The following is a 21,943-nucleotide window of genomic DNA, read 5'->3' on the forward strand; positions in this document are numbered from 1 at the left end:
TATTACGGATTTGTGAAGAAATTTTTCGTTTTAGATTTTATGACGTCGCAAATTGTTTGTTAAGGAAAATTGAGATGCAGCACTTAGCCGGAGAGCTTTGACCGGAAATTAATTTTAGTAAACATTTTTGATTTGCAAATTTATTTGAAAAAGTCGGGTGTATCGTATATTGAATATATAAAACATTGTTGTGTGGCAAGAATTAATTGGATGAACCATTGGCAATTCAGGTCGTCAATTCAAAATGTGTTGTCAGAATAATAAATAATTGTTACTTAGATAGACGAGCACCGTCCAGCAGGTTAGGCCAACCACCAGTACGTGAAATGTAATTACAAATTCAGACGCAAGTCCACTATTTGGTGGTTTATTCGTCTACAAATTAAAGAAATGGTTCATTTGTAATGAATTAATTTTGTTTTTACAGCCAAAAAGACTTACAGTAGGTGTTGTAGTCGTTGTTGCCTCGGCCGTCGGCGTCGTAAGAATGCTCGTCGAATTTTCTTCTTCTTCTGTAGTGTTGAACATTGTTTCAGTAGTTGGTGTAATAATGTCACTGCTGTCGCTGGTCGCGTCAGAACAACTCGCATCCTAAATCATTTGAAAATAAATAGGTAAAACCTGAACGGAGTAGGAGTCAGTTATAAGACTATATTCACCGTGGATGATAATGTTGTTGGCGGAGTTATAAGCTCGGTGGTAGTAGAGCTTGGAGAAATGGTTGTAGTTGCCACATTAACGACTTGGACAGGGTTAGCCGCCAGAGTGTTTACCCAAAATACTGTTCCGTTCCTCAGGTAAGTTGTTCTACAATCGATAATTGTAGGTGATCAAAAAAGAATCAATTTGACTTCTGGTTTTCCAATACCTGAAAGTCACCGATCCGACAAAATATTCCGGCGGTGTCCAGTAAACCGTTACGAACTGCTTGTCGTCACTGGCTTTATGCGTGACGGCGTTCTTCATCAGTCACGCAATCAAACACAAAAGTGAAATTATTGTAAAAAACAAAGTTGGGACAACTTATTACAGAATTTGGGATTCCGTTCGAGCAGCTGATGACTTGGCCATCGCTGGGCTGGAAAAACGAGCCAATCGAGTCATTGTTTGCGTTTGCGTCGTCATAAGCCACCAGAAAAAAGCCTCCAGCGTCAATCGAATCCACCCAAATGATTATAATCAATATCGGTTTGAGGGGTTATTTGATAATACCTTAAATAAATGTATACCTTTGAAAGCCATTTCGTTGCCCAAAGACCTTTGTTTGATGGTAAGCCTCAACTGAACGGCGTCAGCACCGCTATTGGTTATGACTTTCTATTTGCCATTCAAATTTTAAAAACATTTGCGGTCTAGTTATTATATCTTATTGATTTATAACATTACCTTGTCGGTGTAAGTGAAGAAGGGGTGATTACCGATTTGCGGTGGCACTCCGTGGATGGATTCCATCGGCGAACAACTGCTGATTGGAACGCTATCGGAAAAACCATTCACATTATCGGCGCAATGGATTACCAGCCGGAAAACTATGAGCGCTGCAATAACTGTTGATGATGAGCAAGTTGCGTATCGACGTTTAGTTATTACTCCTCGGATCCTCATTTTTGTTTTAAGCCAATGCTGGCCGCAACTCTTCCTATTGGGATCTGAGGATCCTCAGGCGTCCTCATCAGGTGCTACATAGATGAACATATTGTGTTTGATGAGAGCGGATCCATATCTTACGGCAGAACTCATTTACCTGAGTTACCTGATTATGCCAGAAAACTATGGTTACCGCTAGATATCCATCAGGGCGACTATCGCAAGGCATTGAGTTAATAGTGGCCATCGACCATGAATATTATCCGTCCAATTTACGAGCGGCGAGGGTGCGGCTACATGATGAAAGCCAAATTGTGTTTCTCAGCCGGAATCTGTTTGATGATCGGTTGCGGGGTAGTTTAAAAAAAAAAGGAAAACGAAAATGGGATATGAACATGGCCGTTTTTATCTCTCGATAGACTCAAGGTTAGTTTATCAATTATCAGCCTTCGGGTTTGGAAAGGTTAGACCCATCACGTGGCCATATATCAGCACAAGCCCCGTGTCATTCACTCCTATAAAACGTGACTCAACTAGTCGTGGATTTCTACTAAAGTATCAACGGCTGATTGGTGCGGAAAAATTCTGCGAATGTTTTTCATCTTTTAATTGGACACGCTAATGAAGTTTTTTCCGTGCCAGATAATTACGTAATGTTTCTATCCATAGTAAAAATAGCGCTGGGAGCGGGCAAAGGTGTATTATCAGACAGCAGTTTCAACGTTTGTTGACCGGTGGCCGAAAAATCAATCCACTTTGATGATGCACAGACGGCGTCACCGATAACAAAAAAAGACACCTGACTGAAAGCTACCTTGATTTGTTGACTTGACGATAACGCTATTAGCCAAGCGGCTAGGTATTTATATATAGAAGGAATCTTATCACAAAATATCTCATAGGATATGCGCTATTGCGCTTATTCTATACGATTTTTACGCTTTCGTCTTACGTGAAGTCAAAGATGAGACACGTGCAAGGCCCTTTTTTTCACATAAGGTTAAACTGACAGGCAAACTAGGACTGACTCACCACATATTGCAGCTAACACAAATATAATTTAGAAACTCGTCAAACTGACAATCTGTTGGCGCTATCTGAACTTGCGAGGTTATGGAGTTATATACTAAAATGAGAGATACATAAAAATCAACTAGAGCCAACGTAGTATATATATGATGCTCTGGTTTTCTCGCACTGCCAAGAGTCAATTAACATCCAGCAGAGAAGAAGCTCCAGCACATTCAGTTGTTTATACACGATGTATTGCAAGAACTTGTACACCTGTGCTGTCCTCGGCGCCTTACTCCTGGTGCTGGCGCCCATCCACCGGGTTAATGGAGAAGAAGAAGGGGCTCCCACTGCCGCCTGTGCTACCATGACTCCTGGACATCCATTCGATCCGCAACTTCTCAGCTCGGCTCCGTTCAAGACAGAAATTCCGGCCGGGGTATATAATATAGACATGGTCGATTTTCAACTGATTGTTTGACTTTTAATCATCCGGTAAATTAAAATAGAACTCGATCCCGATGGGTGACACCGTGAAGATTGAACTACGCGCGCAAAATTCATTAATTCCGTTCAAAGGTGAGTATATACAATTCATGGCGTATTATATGAAATGATTTCATTCAAGTTATTCCCTTCGTTCTGTTTTATCAGGTTTCCTTGTGATGGCATTTGACGTGAACGATGATACTAAACCCATTGGCACATTTAAACTTCCCAGCGACGGAAAAGTCATCGACTGCCTGCAGGGCGTTGGGGTAAATACGCAAATTGATATACCCGACTTGATTTAATTATAATTAATGTGAACTACAACTAAAACGCTTAATTTTTGAAAAAAAAATCAAAAGAATGCGGCTACGCATAAGTGGAATAACGACAAGAAATTGGTGACAATCGACTGGATCCCGCCCACTTCAGATTACAAGGGCACCGCCAAATTCATGTTAGAACTCATTCCTAATTGTTTTTGGTCTAATAACTCTTTCTTCAAATATAGTAAATATTAATTATGTTATTGTTCGTATACGTAGGACCACTTACGTACACAACATTTCAACATTTTGGGTCAAGACGGAATCGATTACCGTTTCGTTCGTGGAGGAAATTACTACAGTAACGACAACACAGGTATAGTTAAATAAACTATGGTTAATTTTTAAGAGAAACAACTCAACTTTTTTTTGTGCCATATTATTCTCATTCGATTTTCAATGCAGGTTCCGACCACCACCCCGAGTTCAGCCTCGCAATCGAGCAGTATGTGGGTCGGCCTGATTGCCTTTTCCTTGTTGACCTTATTGATGCGATAAGCTTTTTTCAAAATGTCAAGATACACACCTCAGCCTATACTTGACTCTGGCTGTTGAATGTTCTAGTTGATACAATTATAATGAAGCAATCATTCGTGTACTTTAAATAGTTCAATTTGTGAACGAAACAATAAAAGCGAGTCCCATTAAAAGCCATCCATTCCATATGTTCTATGTTCTATATAATATAGCTTATAGCTATATTATTGGCTGTCGCTGTAAAGGTTTCGATAATGCGCAATACTAGTAGCTGAAATATCAATAGGAAAACTATACCGCGTCAACACTTTTCAGTTATCGATAACCGCAAGATGAATAGCCGCTTTTCAAACAAGGGGAGGGAATGTTATCAATCAGCAGCATTAGATATACGTATCGCACGATTGTGGCATCATCCGATGACAAGCGCTTATTTATTTTTCAAACCCGCCCTACATGAGTAGGCTATAATCGTTTCAATGATTTTTAAAAATCCTTCAAGTCATTACTGTAACAGATAAGGTCATTCAAGTTGAAAATAATGTCTCTTTTTTCAATCAAGGGTATGTGTTTTAATTATTTCTACCATGAATGGATCATCGTTACACGACAATAATTACAGTCACATCATTTACTTACTGTCCATCTCCCACTTTTCTTGGTTTCGGTTGAATATAAATAGAAAAGAGTCTCCGATGAAGGACCAGCTCACATCTATAGACATCAACATGTTGGACAACAAGAAATTGACTGCTCCCTTATTCCTGTTAGTTGTGATATCCATCGGCCGGATCGAGGCCTTCCCGAACGGAGCTCCAAGTTCCGCTTGTACAACCATGAGTCCTGTGCATGGGTACCCCCGATTCCCACCTCAAGTCACTCCATCGCCCTTCCAGACGGAAATTCCGGCCGGGGTAAAAATACGAAACTGTTTGAAATTTCCAAGAATAATTCAAGTTAGACTGTTTCGCAAGTAATAAAGAATATTCGGGATGAAATTTGATAGGAGTACGCCTTGATGGATAAGGCAGTGCGACTGGAATTGCGTTCCCAAAACGAAATGTCAAAATTCAAAGGTATAAAGAAATAACTGTTGTTTCAAATCATTCACGTCTATAACTGATGGGTATAGGTTTCCTTGTGATGGCCTTTGACAAGAACAATGATGCACAGCCAATCGGAACTTTTCAATTGCCCAGCGACGGCAAATTAATGAACTGCACCGCAGATGCCCTGGTAATAAGCGATACACATCTCGCAAAACAAAATGAAATTATAAAATGTCAAAATAATCTTAAAGGATGCCGCTACGCACACATTCAACAATGAAAAACAGTTGGTGACGGTTGAGTGGATTCCGCCGATGAATTATTTGGGCACGGTCGTCTTCAGGTGAGCATCATTACTCCATCAGCACACCTTTGAGACGGAATATATGCCAATACAAATGTTTTTGTTTTATTTCACCCGTGCAGGACCACATACGTACAAAACGTTTCCACATTTTGGGTCAAGACGGAATCGATTGCCGTTTCTTTTGTGGCGGATATTCCGACAGCCAATCCCAGCCAGCCGTCGGTGGCAGTGACACAACCAACGGTAGTAGTACTTGAATAATTATGTTTGTTTTCTTTAGCACCATCATATCAGCCGAATTCACATCGTATAAAATCGATTCTTTTGTGTCGCCGTCATTATTATTGTTATATATTCTGCTGGGTGGATAATAGGTGGCCAACACCCCCAATTCCGCCCCCCATCCATCGACCGGCAGTTTCATATGGGCTGGTCTGATGGCCGCTGCTACCTCGTTATTACTTATCCCTTCCAGACAAATTCAACTGTTGGCCTGATGGCATCACCAGGTGCGGACAGCACACGACTGGGCGTGAATTCCAATCGTTCGCGGTATTTTTTATTCGCGCAACCATGACAACTTTCAAACTTAGCAAAAAGAATGTACTAGCAATGGAATAATAAACATACAATAGCATACCTGAAAGGATACGTTTCTGTGTGGTTGATACTCGACACCCAATTTCTCCTGCGGTGGGCAACGGTAGGATAATCTACTAAGATTTTTGTCAATTCTGTTTTCCTTGAAGATATAAAACATCGGGGTCTCTGCGGTTTTAAACAATATTACGTCCGAAAGCTATGCAATTGTCGAATCCAGGTATTTTTGGCAGCCTGGAAATATGTACCATTTGCAATATAGCGGTACTATATATTCACGGTCGTTCGTGAACCACTAATAGACGCAATCACTACAAGACAGGTAATAATATCACCCATATGACTTTATACCGCCTGTATCCAAAAAGTCCGTCTAGCAAGTGAACTGCTGCGCCATTTCTATCCGCTTCCTTGTATACCTGTACAGTGATACTTTTCTACATTTGGTGTCTGATGTGTACGCATGAAGAATAAACGAAAAAATCAAATCTGGTTTCTTTTGAATCAAAGCGACGCCCACAACAAAGCTAAAGTCAAACGAAAATTAAAAAAGCGAAAATTTTGGAAATTGGATATTTTGCCATTCGTTTGAAACTTTGAACCAAAACCCAGAAAATTCACTTTTTGACATTCAGAAAAAGAACAGCTGAATGTCTAAACATAACCAGGTATAAATGCACTTTGACTCTAATTTTTTTTTGTAGGCTTACATAAAACAATCTTACATAAGGGACTTTTTCTCATCTTCCCCACATAAACTAATCCTGCTGCTGCTGCGCTATCTCCTGCGCTTGTGAGACTATCCCTATGACCAACATGGCAGCAATTGTCTACATATACAGCTCGCGTACCATTCTTTCGTACCCTGGGTTCACATTTGTTATAACTAGACGAACAGAATAGGCGACGGAAGAAAGACCTGCTGCCCGCATAATATTCAGTCTTCAACATGTCGTACACCAAGAACGTTCACACCTGCCGCGCTGCTGTCGTCGCCGCTTTTCTCTTGGCTGTGGCATCCATCGGCCGGATCGATGGATCGCCCACTGGAGCGCCAACAACAGCCTGTGCCACCATGACCCCCGGACATGGTTTCGATGCGCAACCCACCAGCTCATCTCCTTTCAAAACTGAAATTCCAGCCGGGGTAAATTTGAAAAGGATTCCAATTCGATGAATTCAATTTTTAGATCAATGATCGTGTCGATTGACTGTTAATGGAATTCGATTGTTGCAAATTCATTTTGATAGGAAAATGTGTTGATGGATGAGACTGTGCGACTGGAACTTCGCAATAGTGTCCCTAACGGATTATTGTCGTTCAAAGGTGAGTTTCACAAGTTTGGAAATTTCATATCCAAAATGCGTTTGTCCACTTTCATCTTCTTGGGAGCACTTGGAAATGATTGAATGTTGAATTTGCAATATCCATCAGGCTACCTCGTAATGGCATTCAACAAGAACAATGCCACCCAACCCATCGGCACCTTCAAACTGCCCAGTGACGGACAGCTAATCGATTGCATTGGTGGTGTGAAGGTAAATCGAATTTTTATAGAGAATAGTGTAGAAACTTTGAAAATAATCGTATAGCTCATTAGATAGCTGTATATACTGTACTTGATTTTTAATTATTTTTAAATTATCAAGAACGCTGCTACGCACACATCTAATAGCGACAAGCAACTGGCGACAGTCGACTGGGTCCCTCCAAAAGGCTTCATGGGCACAGTTATTTTCAGGTAACAAATTAACTTTTTATTTATGTGTGTTCGCATTTGCAGATAAAAACTATGAAGTGTGAAAAATGTCTTTTGCTTCTGTCGAAATTGATTGCTTAATTAAATTGCATTCATTTGTTCATCATCAGGACAACCTTCGTACAGAATCAGGCGACATATTGGGTCAAGACGGAATCCATCGCCGTCACCTTCGCGATGGCACCAACGGTACGAAACCCATACATTATACTATTCTTTCGACTTTTAACTCTTATCAAATCATCTATATCAATTTTTTCATTTTTGCGCCGTCATTATATTTGGACTGATTATTATATAATAGGTTGCTCCAACCGTGCCGAGTTCGGCCTCCCAGCCGGCCGGTATGTGGGCCGCTCTGGCAGTTGCCTCGTTGCTGGCCTTTGTCACGCTTTAACGATAAGCTCGTCACATCACGCGGTGCTGGCGATAATATGGTATATTATTAAGGCTATGACTTGTGAAATGAGTTTATGATTTTTTCTATATAGCTGATGTATAATAGACTAAATGGTACACGGACACTCGGTTATATATGTTGTTGCTCTGTACTCGTATCATTTCCGTTTTCACTGAAAATAAAAACCCCTCAAACAATACGTCTATAAAACACCCATATAAAACGTTGCAATGTTTTTAACAGCGTTTGGAAATTGGGTTGCGCAATTGGGAAAACTATAACGAGCACAAAGATTATAAAAGAATTATTACGTCCCATTATGACGTAATCTATGTGAGGTACAACCAAAAGAGGGCGCTAGTAAAGTGTTTTTGAAAAAAATGATAAAATGTTTGTCTCACGTGAGAAAAGAATAGGTAAAAATGTTGGGGATGATTACTGATTAGGTGACTGCATTTTCTATAGAGTATCGACCGGCGCTCGGTAAAATGTGATGGACAACTATAATGAGGAATATTAATATCGTTGTCGATCCTGATTTATGAACGAGTTTGACGCCTTCCGGGTCCGGGGATTTTGTCGGAGAATTCGATAAAAATTTGACAATTACCATTTGACATGTGCAAATCATAGTTGATGTTGGTAATAAGAAATCCAGAAGCAATCTCATGATTCAAAGGAAAATTGTCCTACAATAATAGTCGATGACGTAACTTTGACTTTGTTTCGCTAATTTTGAACAGCAAAATTAAAATTACGTAACTTCTCAATAATTTGATACAAATTCACGGAGGAAACATCCGAGAATAAATTAGCAACGCAGAATAAATATTTAGCAATAAAATTCACGGAGAAATAAATTTGCAACTAAAAATTAATTTAAAAAAAATCGTCACGTTGTTGTTTCTAGTGGATCCAGAACAATCTATACCTAGTCATCATTCAGATCAAATAATACGCTGACAGAAAAATCAGCTTAAGAGTTATGACGTCTATGCTGTGGTATAAAGCATCAAACGAATAATATTGTTTTCGAGCTTTGCTAGTTGGTTTCGATCCCGATAATTGTTGCTATAGGGCTTTATTTGTTCAGTAAACTGTTTTCCTATGCTGCCGGTCAAAGTGTAAACGAAAGACAACAACATGCTACCTGGGTTATTGCTCAATAATCATCCTAATGAAATTTATTCGGATAGAAAAAGAGGGGGGGGGGATCACGTAAGCGTCTAGCCAACCGAACTGCTCTCCGTCCGATATCGCCAGCGTTTAATGCGCACGGCACTACCGACCGTTGGTTACATGGACGCGATCAAGGATCACGCTGCGCACGGCACTTCCTTGATACTCACGAAATGCTCGTTTCCAACCTCGGATTTTTCCGTTTGCCCGGCAATTTGAAATAGTTGGCGCCAAAGACAACACGAAATTGAAAGAAAATCGAAGACGATCAAGCGCTTCAATTGAATGAATCGAGATTTTTATTGGCTGCCAATCACGATAGAATCAGCATATTATATGGGATCCGAACGTTCCTTGTCGCGGTGACGTTGGGTGTCTAGTTTTGCGCACGGCACGACCGTATTTTGTGCGCACGGCACGTCTGGAGACGTGACTACACTCCCGAGTCAGGACAGGTATAAGAAAAATGAGATAGTACACGATAGAAAGGGTGGCAAGAGCGTTCGGCGGGTGGTGAACGGCTCCGGTGATCGGGATATGGGTTTAGCCCGGCGAGGGGGAATATTTGCTGATGGGAAAGTGAACCTTTCAACTTGATTATTCCACACAAGTTATTTGAAATCCCCCAGCTCAATAAAGCAAAGGAAAATAGAATAGAATTTTCAGCATCAGGGTGGGCCCATTATTTCCATTGTACTAAAAGGTTCTTCCGGCCATGGCCGAGGTTAATTATATTTCTTAAAATTGTCGTTTTAATATCGCCACCGACAATCTTAGACAATCAGATACAAAAGGGGAAATTCCGTGTTGAAGAGCGACGACACATTTTTGTTGAATTGATGTATTCATGTTGAGGTGTCATACTTTCGCAGGCAGCAGTCGGGCGATCCTGTTGCCGATTTATGGTTAAAGGGAACCAAGAATCAATCAGAGTCTCATATTAGTCCGAGTATACATGACACATCATCTATATACTTTGACCACCAGATTTGGATTGGCGATTATTTAAGACAACTTCTATTAATGGGATCCTGTAATGCGAATCTTTCGGTATGAATTATGACATCCAATTATCGTATAGGAAAATCTCATCATGTCCTTTCTATATAGGCCGGATGACAAAGAAATCAAGTCAACCTAATATAATTCCAATGGAGGCTGCTGTTTGATCCTTGTCTCCTTGAACCGCGGATCCATGGACCGTCAACTGGATCGCGGACTGCTTCCTGCCAAAGTATATGGCGTCTCAACAAGAATATGGGAATGGCTAAACAAAAGTTTTTCGATTTCTTGGAAATTGACTGTGGAAGGTATATCAAAATAACCAACTGATTTAACATTTTTTTTCATTTCTAGATGATTTAATTCTGCATTAATTCAGGAATGATTTTGATGATGGACGAACCGAGCTAGGATCTTTATATTAGTTACCCGTAATACATTTCCCCACCAAATCCTATAAAGTTATCTTTTTTATATTACCCTTTTTGACCAAATTTGACGACACGTGCTGAGCAAGGACGCATTTTTCAAATGGAATCGGATGCCAAAGTCCATCTCGTTCACCATCGCCCGGACATCCACGCGCAGGTAATGAGAGAAGCGGGTGGTTAGCACAGCAGCCCGCGCTTAACAAACCTTTTTTTTCACGTAGATGAGACCCTGACGACGACTCTATTGTGGCATCACTTATTGGCTTGAGATTGTATAAATACTCCGGGTTACACCGATTTGGGTGATCAGTACGTCCCAATACATTCAGTCTGCAACATGTCTTTTCTCGATGCCACCCTTAGCGCTATCGTCGTCGGTGCCCTGTGGATTTTGATTTTGGCGCCAGTCGATCAGATCCATGGAACACCAATGGGGGCTCCTATTTCTGCCTGTGAAACCATGACACCTGCCCATGGATACGACGCCCAAAATTCGGCATCCCCCTTCAAAACGGAAATTCCAACTGGGGTAAAACACAATTAGGATTTTGCAGAGTGAATAATATTTGAGGTTTGATTTTAAAATATTTTTTGGCCATTGGGATTTTTAGGAGACCGCCTTCATGGACGACCCCGTCCATCTGGAACTTCGCAGTCTCTCATCCGGAACTTATTTCAAAGGCAATTAACAAAGCAGGAATAAATGTTTGTTCATTTTATGATGGTGCTAACTTTTTCCCGTTTGAATGATATTAGGGTTCCTTATTATGGCGTTCGACAAGGACGACACTTCGGCCACACCTAAACCCATCGGCACTTTTAAATTGATCGAAGGCAGCGATGGTCAACTCATGGATTGTTCCGGCAAAGTATCGGTAGGCCTAATGCGAATTATTTTTTTTTTAATTTACTAAACGACACGCCTAAAAATGTATTAGAATGAATTAATTGAATTTCTGTTATGTGTCACACCCAGACCGCTGTTACGCACACCAACAATGTCGTGAAGAATTTGGTGAGGATCGACTGGCAACCACCCAAGTATTACATGGGTACAGCCATCTTCAGGTAAGATTTGTCCATTTCCATTTAAGATGATTGGATTATACTAATAACTGATAATATTGTTACGTGTAATGCAGGACCACCTTCGTCCAAGACGTTTCCACCTTTTGGGTCAAGACGGAGTCGATTTCTGTCACTTTTGTGATGCCCGACGGGAGCACCCACGATCCCATGAAAGACGTTTGATTTCTCTTGCTGAAATAATCGTCCATCGAACACTAATAATTGAATTGCAATATCACACATGGGCAAATGGAGTTAATTGATGGATAGAATATACACACCAGCAATAGTTTGGCAAAACAAAAAAAGCAATTCATTCTTTTTAAATAATGATGCATAAAATAAACTAAATTCCGGTTAGTTGCGTTTTGAAAAATTAAAACATGAAAATCTAGAGAAATAACTAGACACTCGGGAAAATCCCTATAAAACCCATAAACTATTTGATTAAATAAGGAGACAAATAAAAATGAGCTCCAAAAATATGAAAAGTTCTGAAACATTTCAATTTCTACTTTACGACTATGAATTGCATGCCAAAATATGATGGCGTGTTTATATAATGAGGATAATTATATATAGAAGGTAGTCCTAATATCGCTTCATAAATATGTTTTTCCCATCAATGACCATACAGATAAATTAATAAAATATGTGACTTGTATATGCTTCAAGCAAACAATCAGACGATTATTGCACAACATTTGAGAGTAAATAGCTTGGACGATGTGAAGAAAAGACGTCAAAGTCCATTTCGCCCATCATTGCTTTCACACCGGCAATGTCAAAAGGGCGACCAGTCCGTATAGCAAGCTTAGCAATCTTTATTAGAAAGATATAGACGCGCGCGCTACATGAGTGCTGGTATAAATACTCCGGGGAGTTGGACAGACTGGCCAGTTCAATTCACCAGTCAAACAACAACAGGATGATGATGTCGTGCCAAAAGTCAACCGTGTTCACCTGCGCTGTCGCCAGTGCCTTTCTGCTGATCCTGGTGCTGCCCAGCATCCATGGAACACCAACTGGAGCACCGGCTGCTGCTTGCAAAGATATGACACCTCAACACGGTTACACACCGCAAACCTCTGCATCTCCTTTCAAGACTGAAATTCCCGTCGGGGTAAGTATATAGGCCTACACACTTGTGATGGATTTGAGTCTTATGAACGACACGATTTTCATAATTGCATTGAAATGTATAGGAGTACGTGTTGATGGACGACCCCGTGAAGTTGGAACTACGATCCTCATCTGCTGACACTTTCAAAGGTATTATTCAACAACGAAATGCCCCGCATGTTAATTTCACAATAGCAAAGTGTGCAAGGGCCCCATCGGTTGAATTGAATATCTGATTTGTTGATTGACTCTGTTACGCAATTTTTTGATCAGGTTTCCTCGTGATGGCGTTCGACATAGACAACGATTCCAAGCCGATCGGGACTTTTAAAACTCCCGTTGATGACCAGGCTCAACTTATGAGTTGCCCTAGTGATGATGTGGAGGGTACGCTGGTAAGTGAATCAATCGAATTCAATCAATCAATTCTACAAGCTTTAATTTATTGATTATATCTAACAATTGCAGAATGCTGCTACGCACACAAGTAATTCAACCAAGTCCTTAGTAAATCTCGAATGGCAACCACCATTGTATTACATGGGAATAGCCGTTTTTAGGTGAGAATTGATTTGAGATTTAATCTGTTTGCATACTTTTTTGTGTAGCTATCTGCTAAATTTAAATATGCGACATGCCAAGCGCTGCGCTATGAATCAAATTTATGCTAAAGCAATTTACGGTGATTTGTTTCAGAACCACGTACGTGAAAGATGCGATGACGTACTGGACCAAGACGGAATCAATTACTGTTTCGTTCGTCATGGAAATTCCCAATTCTGCCACTAGCCTATCCAGTGTGTGGGCCGGCCTAGTGGCCGTCTCTTTGCTGGCCTTCCTAATGCGGTGAACCTTATCACATCCCTCGTTGGTGTAGCACACGTTAAACCCGCTGCTGAGCACACAAACCCCGTCTACTTCATTTCACGTCATCAGTATTTTCAAGAAAATTTAGTCCCTCATCGTCGCTGAACTGCAGTGCCTTAACATGTTCCAAATATACAAACAAACGCGCATAATTGTTCACTCGAGAGTCTTTTATCCGTCACCGTCATCTCGTTTTAATACACAATCGCTTCAAGTGACATCAGCAGTTTTTGGAAAATTGCCCGCGGGACTCGTAGAAGGCTGAACGACAGCAAAAGGGTTCAGAGAAAAATGTGTCGTGTCATTTCTCACCATTGTCTATTATATAGTTCTCAGCCTTTTCGTCGTCGATGTATAAAAATCTGTTGACACTGGTCACGCGAACAGATTCGAATCATTTCAAAACGCAAGCGTCACCATTACATTATAGCGTGCATGGTTTGATCGGGTCCGCCCTTTTCCGCTCGTTTTTAATTTTTTTTTCTCACATTGAAATCACAGGGAATCACGCATACTATGTCCTCCCTATATCAATCGGAAAACCAATACCGGTATATACTCAACCGAACGAATAATTCAGCCACTTTGGTTGAGATATTAAATAATTAACCAGCAACCGCGTGCGCTTTTTGGTGACGAAATGCAAGTTATAGAGGAAACCCCGAAAACCAACTTTCGACATTTTATTGTTATGATGGAATGATAAAGCCGGTTTCACACGATATATATAATAGCTGGCGAGAGAGTCGACAGCACACCGCTTCCTTATTATGATATTATATTGTGGAAGGTAAAGGAAAAGAAAGCCACTTTTTTGTATAATTTTTATTATTTGGCAATCGCGGGGCTGTGATGAAGGGAAAGTTATATCAAGGGGGTTTAGATGATCAGAAGTTTGATATCCTTAATTCAGTTTAATTTAAATTTTAGTTCATCAGATTTGGCAGTATGTGGTTTATAGCGAAAGAAGGAATTGTGAGATTTGGTGCTGGAGCGTTTTTTTAAAACTGGAAGAACTATCGCACTAGGAAAATGAGCAACGAGAGGAAAATCAAGTTGCCACACGTCACACTGACGAACTGTGACGGGGCCAAATTCTTCTTCGGGGTAACAGGAGCCTAACAGAAAATTGCAATTAGAATGTTGATTAAAAATATTCATCGTAATCAAGATCGTTCGGTTCTTGTACTGTCGTTGTTGACGCTGTTGACGGTGGGCCGCCGATGGTGACAGTTTCCGATTCGGTCTTGACCCAAAATGTCATTCTCTCTTTTACAAATGTAGTCCTAAAAATAATTTGATATGGTTAAATAAAACAAATCGCCGCGCGCTAAAATTATAATATTCACCTGAAGATAACTTGACCGGAATAGTCGGACGGAGGAGTCCACTCGAGCTTGACAGAGGTCTTAGGGGATGGATCGCTATGCGTGGCTGCGTTCTAAAACGTTTGTTGGCAATGAATAGTATATAGGCGTTTGAACATGATTTAGTTGCATCATCAAAAGAATGAAACTTACATTCAAGCCGCTGTGACAGTCAATTAATTTGCCGTTATTGGACTGTTTAAAGGTGCCAATCGCTACGGATGGATTTTTGGTATCGAAAGCCATCACAAGGTAACCTTGATAATGGTTCAAATTCACACGGAAAGTATTCCAATAATTATCATATAACCGCAATTGATTTGAACGGGTCGACGTAATTTACCTTTGAATGGATTTTGAATATTACTGGGATGCAAGTCCATCATTATGGGAGTGTTGGTCGAAACCATCTCCAAATCAAAATTGCGCCGTTATAATTTGAAATCCCTTATAATTTGTCAAGAAATCATTCTTGTAGCCTTATTTACCTTATCGGAAACAACCGTCACGAAAGGCGATGGGCCTGTCTGAGGGTCGGGTCCATGGCCGGGTATCATACTGATACAGGCCGCTGTAGGAGCTCCACTGGAAAGTCCCTGGACCTGAATGGGCCCGGCCAGGATCAGCAGCAGGACACTGACGGCAGCGCAAGTGAACGCGGCTTTCATGTTGTACGACATGTTGAAGACTGGCGATGCTTGGCTGACTTGAGCTCGATTACAATGACATTCCCGTAAGACCACTTCCTCAATTTTGAGTTTTTACACTATAGGTACTACTACCAAATCAAAGGAAACTAGTGGTAGATTAACAGTTTGAATTTGGTGTCTGGAGCTTGGTTGGAAATGTGAGGTTTCTTCAGTCGTGCGTGATAAGAACAAGGAACAGTGGATTCTACAATTATTTTATTTCAATCAGTTTTTGTTTGTGGTATCATATTGGTGTCAAAATAACCGCACCGCCGTTTTATTTGTCGCGCCAATTTCGTTTTTTTTTTAGATTTAAGAAGAAAAGTTTTCAAAAAGGAACAAATGGGATTATAAGCATCAATTATAAAAATATGTAGCGTTCACAATTCGCACACAATTTGGCTGCCGGACGTCGGTGCGAATGTCTAGTAGTCTATAGTTTATTAATGCGACGTTGTCATATCCGGATGTCGGGGTGCTTATCGCACCAACAGGAAGGCCAGCAAGGAGGCGGCTATCAGACCGGCCCACACTGTGCTAGACGACGAGGAACCAGATCCTTTTTGAGTCATAGGGGCCTGTTTTTACCAATTCAAATGAAATGCGGAACAAAGAAATTTAATTCAAAGTTTTGTCATTTTTGATCCATTGCGAATTTTCACCTTTGGTGATCCTTTGCTGGTTGTTTCCATCACGAACGAAACGGATTTCGACTCCTGCTTGACCCAAAATGTCGACTTGCCTTTGACGAAGGTGGTCCTGAAATGGAACAATGGGGATAAAATATTTGCCGTTATGTTTGCCATAAGTTTGTATAGAAAGACCTGACACACTACGCACGAACTCACCTGAAAACAACTTGGCCTGAATAGTTTTCGGGCGGAAACCATTCAAGCGTCACCGAGCTTTTCTTGACGTTCGTGCTGTGAGTGACGGCATTCTGCTCGCAAAATTACATCACAAATAATGTATAGAACGTTATTAATATTCAGTTGAGAATATTAGCATCGATTTATATACCTGCATGCCACCAGGGCAGTCGATGACTTTGACGTCATTGGCGGACTGTTTGAACCGGCCAATAGGTCTGGGATGGGCCGAATGATCATTTTTATCGAATGCCATGATGAAATAACCTAATAATAACGTTCAGATGCCTGTTCAGATATCTGCAACGGGATGTTAAGTTACACAGTTATACGTACCCTCGAAAGCAATTTGCGGATCGCTGGAGCGCAGTTCCAGGTGGACGGAATTATCCATCAAGACAATTTCCTAATACAAACAAAGATGATTGTCAAACATCACACCAATTACTTGCATCTGTCAAATTTACCCCGTCCATCAGGTGAATGAGAAATGGAGACGGGCCGAACTGGGCATCGACGCCGTGTTGCGGAATCATGTCGCCACAGGAAACTGTCGGGGCACCATTCGAATATCCTTGGGTCTGTTGAACGGGTGCCAGAATCAACAGCAACAAGACACTGCTGATGACGGCGGCTGAAGCACAAACGAACGCGGCTTTCCCGTTGGACGGCATGCTCAAGACTGACTTGACGTCCGTCGCCTACCTGCCTATAGCTATAGTGCTGTGTGTGTGTGCATGTAGGCTCTATCACAGCCCACCCTCGAGCGCTTTGTTAATAACCATATTTCCTTAAGAAAGATTTTTGGCCGGAAGGAAAGTTTCTATAAGTATATATGAGGAAATCTTAACTCTCGGCTTTCTACTTCCACCTCGTTAACATTTTCGTGATTCATTTGAAAACCAGGAACGTTTTTTGAGCCAGCAATCATCAATGTAGTATTTATTCAAATCTGTTTTGGTGTTATACAAATGTTTCTAGTTTTTTTACCTGTATAATGTTCAGACTTTCCATCAATTCAACTGGAAAATGATTTATAGATAATAGCTGAAAACGGATGAATTATATTTGTTAAAAGTTTATTGGTCACATTGACTACCGTCTCTATTATTATTATTCCGTCGGATCTGTCCATAAGAATTGAAAGTGTACAGTGAACAATTTTTTTCGGGGGGGTTATCCTACATCATCTATAATATTCAACTCGCATAACTTATAGAGTTTTCGTGCATTTAGCCTATTATTACAAAAATAATAAGTTGCCGCATCTATTATATAGTTGGTTATTATCGCATCAAAAAGGTCAGCAAAGAAACGGCGATCAAACCGGCCGAGATACTGCTGGAAGGCGATGAAGATTCCGCTGCTGGCTTCACTGGAGCCTATTAATTCAGAAACAAAAACAAACAAACAGTTAATCGAATTAACAATAGCCCTCCCGGCAGCAAACAATTTTAAAAATAAAAATTCAAACCATTGTAGTCATTTTCTGATCGTGATCGTGATCGTGATGTGATTGTGTTGGCGCTGGCATCGTGGAAGTCGACATGGGCGCAGTGGTGGTGGTTGTTGTTGTTGTCGGTGCTTCGGTAGTTGTTGTCGTGGTTGTTGTTGTTGCAGCTGGGATTTCCAAAACAAAAGCGACAGCTTTGGATTCCGTCTTGACCCAGAATGTCGCCTTATTCTCCACATAAGTCGTCCTGAAAGAAATTCGAAAAACAAAAAAAACAAGCCCACAGATTGAATTAGGTCATTTTTATCCATAGGCACGTCTGCGTATTACTAAATAATAATAATCCGAATTTCGCCCAGACCCCAAGTCAGGTATTTATAGACGGGCGGGCCCTTGAGCCAAACAGCTGTAGCTGCTGTACACACACAGCCGCCCATGGACAATTGGTTGTATTGCAATGCGCCAAATATTTCTCACCTGAAGACCACTTGGCCCATGAAGTTTTGAGGTGGGACCCACTCGAGCGCCACTGATTTCTTTTCGAGGTTATTCGTGTGCGTGACGGCGTTCTATACAAACGTACAGCAAACAAACAAACGAAAAGAGAAAGAAAGACATCACGATTAGCACACAGTCGGGGAGGGGGAAACGGGCTAAACCCATTAGACGCAAATTGAAATGAGAGACTCGTATACCATTAGGCCACCTGAGCAGTCAATTAGTTTGCCGTCCACCGGTTGTTTGAAGGACCCGATGGGTTTAGACTCGTCGCTCTTGTCGAATGCCATCACGAGGAAACCTGTTGCACAGCACGATGAAAAAAAAAAGATGAATTTAAGTATTATATCATCATTCTTTTATTTGGGCTGGGGGGCGGCCATGTCCTTCGAGAAAAGTCAAAATGGTTGCCGGGAATAATCATTTAATAATCAAGACACAACACACGATGATATTGCGCATATTACCTTTGAATCTATTCACGCCGTTCAGTTGGGGACGCAGCTCGACTCGCACTGAGCCGTCCATCACTACCGTCTCCTGTCAATTGCCATAATATCGTCGAACATAGACGAGTTAAAACATGAGCCGACACTTTTGCGTATAATATCAACGGAGACAATTTGAATTTACCCCGTCGAGAAGCTCCGTCATGAAAGGAGATGCACTTGTCTGTGGGCTGGGTCCGTGGCCGGGCGTCATGGAGGCGCAGGCCGTCGTCGGGGCTCCATTGGGAAATCCTTGAATCAGGTGAATGGGGGCCAGGACCAGCACCAGGACCACACTGACGGCAGCACAGGTGAATGCGGCTCTCTTGCTGTACGACATGTTGAAGACTGAATGCGCCGCTGAACTTTCTTTTGTGTAATATAGGCCAACAGCTACTATTAGACAGTCTCAGCAGCGGAGCGCTTGTGTGTTGTTTGTGCTGTATACACTCCGCGCAGGGCGAGAAGAGAGAGAGAGAAACTCCGGCCAACCTTGGAAGCTTTTAAATGAGTCAAGGAAATCATCGAACGAAGGTTTGTCCCCCAGACGCGCGGGCCAGCAGCAGCAGCAGCGGCCAACAACAGCATAATATTGAATTGAAGGACGATGGCGAGCAACTCTTTTTTAGCCATCGCCCGTTTCCTGATCGGAGATTTGACATCAACTTAATACGCTAGTCCTAAATAGCTTTCCTCATATAGAAGCTGTATGGAATATACTAAACAGTATATACGCGTTAGCATTGGAAAGTGTGTTCTTCCATTGTACAGCAAGGTTCTATTTCTTTTTCCCAGCAGCCCAACAGCCCTTTTGGTTAGATTTTTTTTGTTTTGTTACATTCGGTTACATTGACGGTGTGTATTTGGGCAAGTCATTTCTGGAGCTCGGGGCGTCGAGATTTTTTCTTCTTTTCTTTCGTTGAGAGACTTGACTGTATCCGCCAACGCAAGTTAAAAGAACATCCAGACGTATAAAAAAACCTTCTGGGGGAGACGACGATCATAAGAAAAGAAAAAAAAAACTTTCACGCGTGACTCTACATATACGAAGTGGTATGGGATAGATTGCCTATAAGGCCACACTATATAGTATAAAAGCCGACCTTTTTTTTCTCATTCCATCAGCCCGAGATATTACATGTTTTTGTATTAGATTCTTTCGAAAAAGGCAGTCGATACTGGTTTTTCTTTTTTTTGTTTAATTCGTCCGTCCGTTCGGTCCGGCTTGAGCCGGCGCGTTTTAGTCGTGCTGGGTGAGGCATCATGCAACAGCAGCAACAAGCAACCTTTTTGAAAGGAAATGTATGTCCAGCTCAAGGTGACAGCTCATAGCCATCGAGGAGAATGCTCATTTCGTTGGCTTCGCCCTCCGTGAGTAAGTACTTACGTAACTATCCTTGGTTCGATTATTTACTTTCGGGCAGCTGTGCACCAGCAAATAATAATCAACGAGACCGTGTATTAATTGGTTTCACTTTTTTGCTTTTATTATGGCCGCAGATGGCTAGATTCGTCGATTTGATGAATATGTTACGGCAATAATTCAATTGGTATCAACGCTGTACGGTATAATTAGCAGAGAGCCATCCAACTCTTTGCTATAGATACGCCGTCATCAAATTCAGTTCGAGTCCAATGCGCCGATAACAAGCGTCCAGAAAGGGAAAGCTTTTTTTTCCCCTTCAAGTCTCACTAACGCCCGACGGCCAATGAATAATGACACCAACCCAGACACACACAACATAACTGTATAGAAAAGAAAAAATCGGTTTTGATGTACAGTAGCTGCTGATGTTCAGGATTTAAGGTGACGTTGCGCATCAGCATTTACCACGTTACGTTGTTTGTCTTTTTGTGACCTTGTTATTCCAAAACGATGACTTAAACGAAATGAGATCATCCGACACACAGGAAATAATCGGAAGAATCTTTGGACTAGAATAAGTGATGCAATGTCATTAGTCCGGGAAATTTGACAGCTCCTGTGTGCTCTAAATACGTGAATTGTTTGTTCGATATTTCCATCAGCCCAGTTTTTTGGGGCTACGACGTAGGGTCACCCACCGATGTGTGTGGCCTCTAATACTAATGGGTGAGAAATTGCCCACTTTCGAAATTTTGATGAGATCAAATATTCCAAACCAGGAGGTTATACTCCTAAGCACATCCTGAATAACCAGTTCATGATTTTCCTCGTCAACTCCGCTTGTTCAATCATTTTAAATTTGACGATTGCAGAATCAGATGCTCATGAAAAAATCAAACAGGAATGCGAATCATTCCGTTCCGCTGGTGTTTAGGTAAGAAATAGAGACTGACCGGAACTATAGGCACCGCCTGGCACCCGATACTCTGGCGTGCAGTGACTCAGTCAGGATGCGGGTTTCTTACAAATACAATACAACCTCAGTGCTGGATGTTTATTACCCTACGGCAGTTTTGTTATAAAACTTGCGACATCTACCGGGTTTTTACCAACGAAATGCTGCGGGTTGTGTGTTAGTGTACGTACCTGGCACGACCGGTGTTTACTTTTTAGTTTTTACAGACTTTTCTGCGCACAAGCTTACGTCATTTCGGAAGACAATCTTTCGCTTTCAGACTCTATTGAGCACACTAAAAGCAACATTCCGGGAAAGTTTTTTTTTGTCTGTTTTCATTCATGTTGTATCACTGGTTGTATGTAGAGGTAGCTAAGTAAGTGGTTTTATTACAGTAAAGAGTTAACAATTTGTACTTGATCTTGGCAGTTTTCCAGCAAAATCAAAAAATAAAATCGTGCTCAGGTTAATAATTATGGCGTACAAATTTAAATACATTGAATGGAATATTGGAATAGCCTGAACAACTGAAAGAGAATGACTGAAATTATGATTTGTTTTTCTTTCCAAAAGGCGCCGTCGA

General features: G+C 41.2%; 8 protein-coding genes across 11 annotated transcripts; 5 read left to right on the forward strand and 3 right to left on the reverse strand.

Annotated features, from left to right (window-relative positions):
• Nucleotides 1-126: 126 nt before the first annotated feature.
• Nucleotides 127-17,359, reverse strand: LOC124200666 (putative defense protein). 3 transcript variants are annotated; one of them, XM_046596938.1, is made up of 7 exons: nucleotides 17,068-17,324; nucleotides 16,937-17,006; nucleotides 16,752-16,867; nucleotides 869-960; nucleotides 660-807; nucleotides 442-591; nucleotides 127-375 (listed from the first exon to the last, which is right to left on the reverse strand). In XM_046596938.1, exons 1-7 carry the CDS (start codon nucleotides 17,272-17,274, stop codon nucleotides 253-255), a joined length of 906 nt encoding a protein of 301 aa, XP_046452894.1. In that variant the 5' UTR covers nucleotides 17,275-17,324; the 3' UTR covers nucleotides 127-252. The 3 variants fall into 3 exon arrangements, with proteins under 3 accessions (XP_046452894.1, XP_046452893.1, XP_046452895.1); XM_046596937.1 differs by lacking the exons at nucleotides 16,752-16,867; nucleotides 16,937-17,006; nucleotides 17,068-17,324 and adding exons at nucleotides 1,031-1,143; nucleotides 1,230-1,317; nucleotides 1,387-1,925; XM_046596939.1 differs by lacking the exons at nucleotides 127-375; nucleotides 442-591; nucleotides 660-807; nucleotides 869-960 and adding exons at nucleotides 15,931-16,309; nucleotides 16,394-16,490; nucleotides 16,580-16,671 and having other exon boundaries at nucleotides 17,068-17,359.
• Nucleotides 2,748-4,063, forward strand: LOC124200670 (putative defense protein 3). Its single transcript, XM_046596943.1, has 6 exons — nucleotides 2,748-3,037; nucleotides 3,108-3,177; nucleotides 3,253-3,356; nucleotides 3,450-3,544; nucleotides 3,633-3,729; nucleotides 3,819-4,063. Exons 1-6 carry the CDS (start codon nucleotides 2,849-2,851, stop codon nucleotides 3,909-3,911), a joined length of 648 nt encoding a protein of 215 aa, XP_046452899.1. The 5' UTR covers nucleotides 2,748-2,848; the 3' UTR covers nucleotides 3,912-4,063.
• On the forward strand, nucleotides 4,585-5,885 carry LOC124200667 (putative ferric-chelate reductase 1 homolog). The gene is made up of 6 exons (XM_046596940.1): nucleotides 4,585-4,804; nucleotides 4,897-4,966; nucleotides 5,023-5,126; nucleotides 5,191-5,282; nucleotides 5,366-5,489; nucleotides 5,621-5,885. The coding sequence occupies exons 1-6, from the start codon at nucleotides 4,586-4,588 to the stop codon at nucleotides 5,741-5,743; spliced, it is 732 nt and encodes a 243-aa protein (XP_046452896.1). The 5' UTR covers nucleotide 4,585; the 3' UTR covers nucleotides 5,744-5,885.
• On the forward strand, nucleotides 6,691-8,205 carry LOC124200671 (putative defense protein). Of its 2 annotated transcripts, XM_046596945.1 has the most exons (7): nucleotides 6,691-6,993; nucleotides 7,098-7,173; nucleotides 7,282-7,385; nucleotides 7,497-7,588; nucleotides 7,717-7,795; nucleotides 7,911-8,043; nucleotides 8,098-8,205. In XM_046596945.1, exons 1-6 carry the CDS (start codon nucleotides 6,796-6,798, stop codon nucleotides 8,001-8,003), a joined length of 642 nt encoding a protein of 213 aa, XP_046452901.1. In that variant the 5' UTR covers nucleotides 6,691-6,795; the 3' UTR covers nucleotides 8,004-8,043; nucleotides 8,098-8,205. The 2 variants fall into 2 exon arrangements, with proteins under 2 accessions (XP_046452901.1, XP_046452900.1); XM_046596944.1 differs by having other exon boundaries at nucleotides 7,911-8,205.
• On the forward strand, nucleotides 10,909-12,171 carry LOC124200673 (putative defense protein). Its single transcript, XM_046596947.1, has 5 exons — nucleotides 10,909-11,147; nucleotides 11,230-11,299; nucleotides 11,375-11,493; nucleotides 11,595-11,686; nucleotides 11,761-12,171. Exons 1-5 carry the CDS (start codon nucleotides 10,956-10,958, stop codon nucleotides 11,867-11,869), a joined length of 582 nt encoding a protein of 193 aa, XP_046452903.1. The 5' UTR covers nucleotides 10,909-10,955; the 3' UTR covers nucleotides 11,870-12,171.
• On the forward strand, nucleotides 12,579-13,893 carry LOC124200672 (putative defense protein). The gene is made up of 5 exons (XM_046596946.1): nucleotides 12,579-12,809; nucleotides 12,892-12,958; nucleotides 13,082-13,203; nucleotides 13,277-13,368; nucleotides 13,505-13,893. The coding sequence occupies exons 1-5, from the start codon at nucleotides 12,615-12,617 to the stop codon at nucleotides 13,656-13,658; spliced, it is 630 nt and encodes a 209-aa protein (XP_046452902.1). The 5' UTR covers nucleotides 12,579-12,614; the 3' UTR covers nucleotides 13,659-13,893.
• On the reverse strand, nucleotides 14,680-15,746 carry LOC124200669 (putative defense protein Hdd11-like). Its single transcript, XM_046596942.1, has 6 exons — nucleotides 15,531-15,746; nucleotides 15,386-15,452; nucleotides 15,196-15,299; nucleotides 15,025-15,116; nucleotides 14,865-14,961; nucleotides 14,680-14,793 (listed from the first exon to the last, which is right to left on the reverse strand). Exons 1-6 carry the CDS (start codon nucleotides 15,720-15,722, stop codon nucleotides 14,692-14,694), a joined length of 654 nt encoding a protein of 217 aa, XP_046452898.1. The 5' UTR covers nucleotides 15,723-15,746; the 3' UTR covers nucleotides 14,680-14,691.
• Nucleotides 17,360-17,662: 303 nt separating the features above from the next.
• LOC124200668 (putative defense protein 3) lies at nucleotides 17,663-19,539 on the reverse strand. Its single transcript, XM_046596941.1, has 6 exons — nucleotides 19,185-19,539; nucleotides 19,019-19,091; nucleotides 18,749-18,852; nucleotides 18,531-18,622; nucleotides 18,075-18,300; nucleotides 17,663-17,982 (listed from the first exon to the last, which is right to left on the reverse strand). Exons 1-6 carry the CDS (start codon nucleotides 19,377-19,379, stop codon nucleotides 17,887-17,889), a joined length of 786 nt encoding a protein of 261 aa, XP_046452897.1. The 5' UTR covers nucleotides 19,380-19,539; the 3' UTR covers nucleotides 17,663-17,886.
• Between the last annotated feature and the right edge of the window lie 2,404 nt (nucleotides 19,540-21,943).

The sequence above is a fragment of the Daphnia pulex genome, chromosome 8 (genome assembly GCF_021134715.1).
Source record: "Daphnia pulex isolate KAP4 chromosome 8, ASM2113471v1".
Classification (NCBI taxonomy): domain Eukaryota; kingdom Metazoa; phylum Arthropoda; class Branchiopoda; order Diplostraca; family Daphniidae; genus Daphnia; species Daphnia pulex.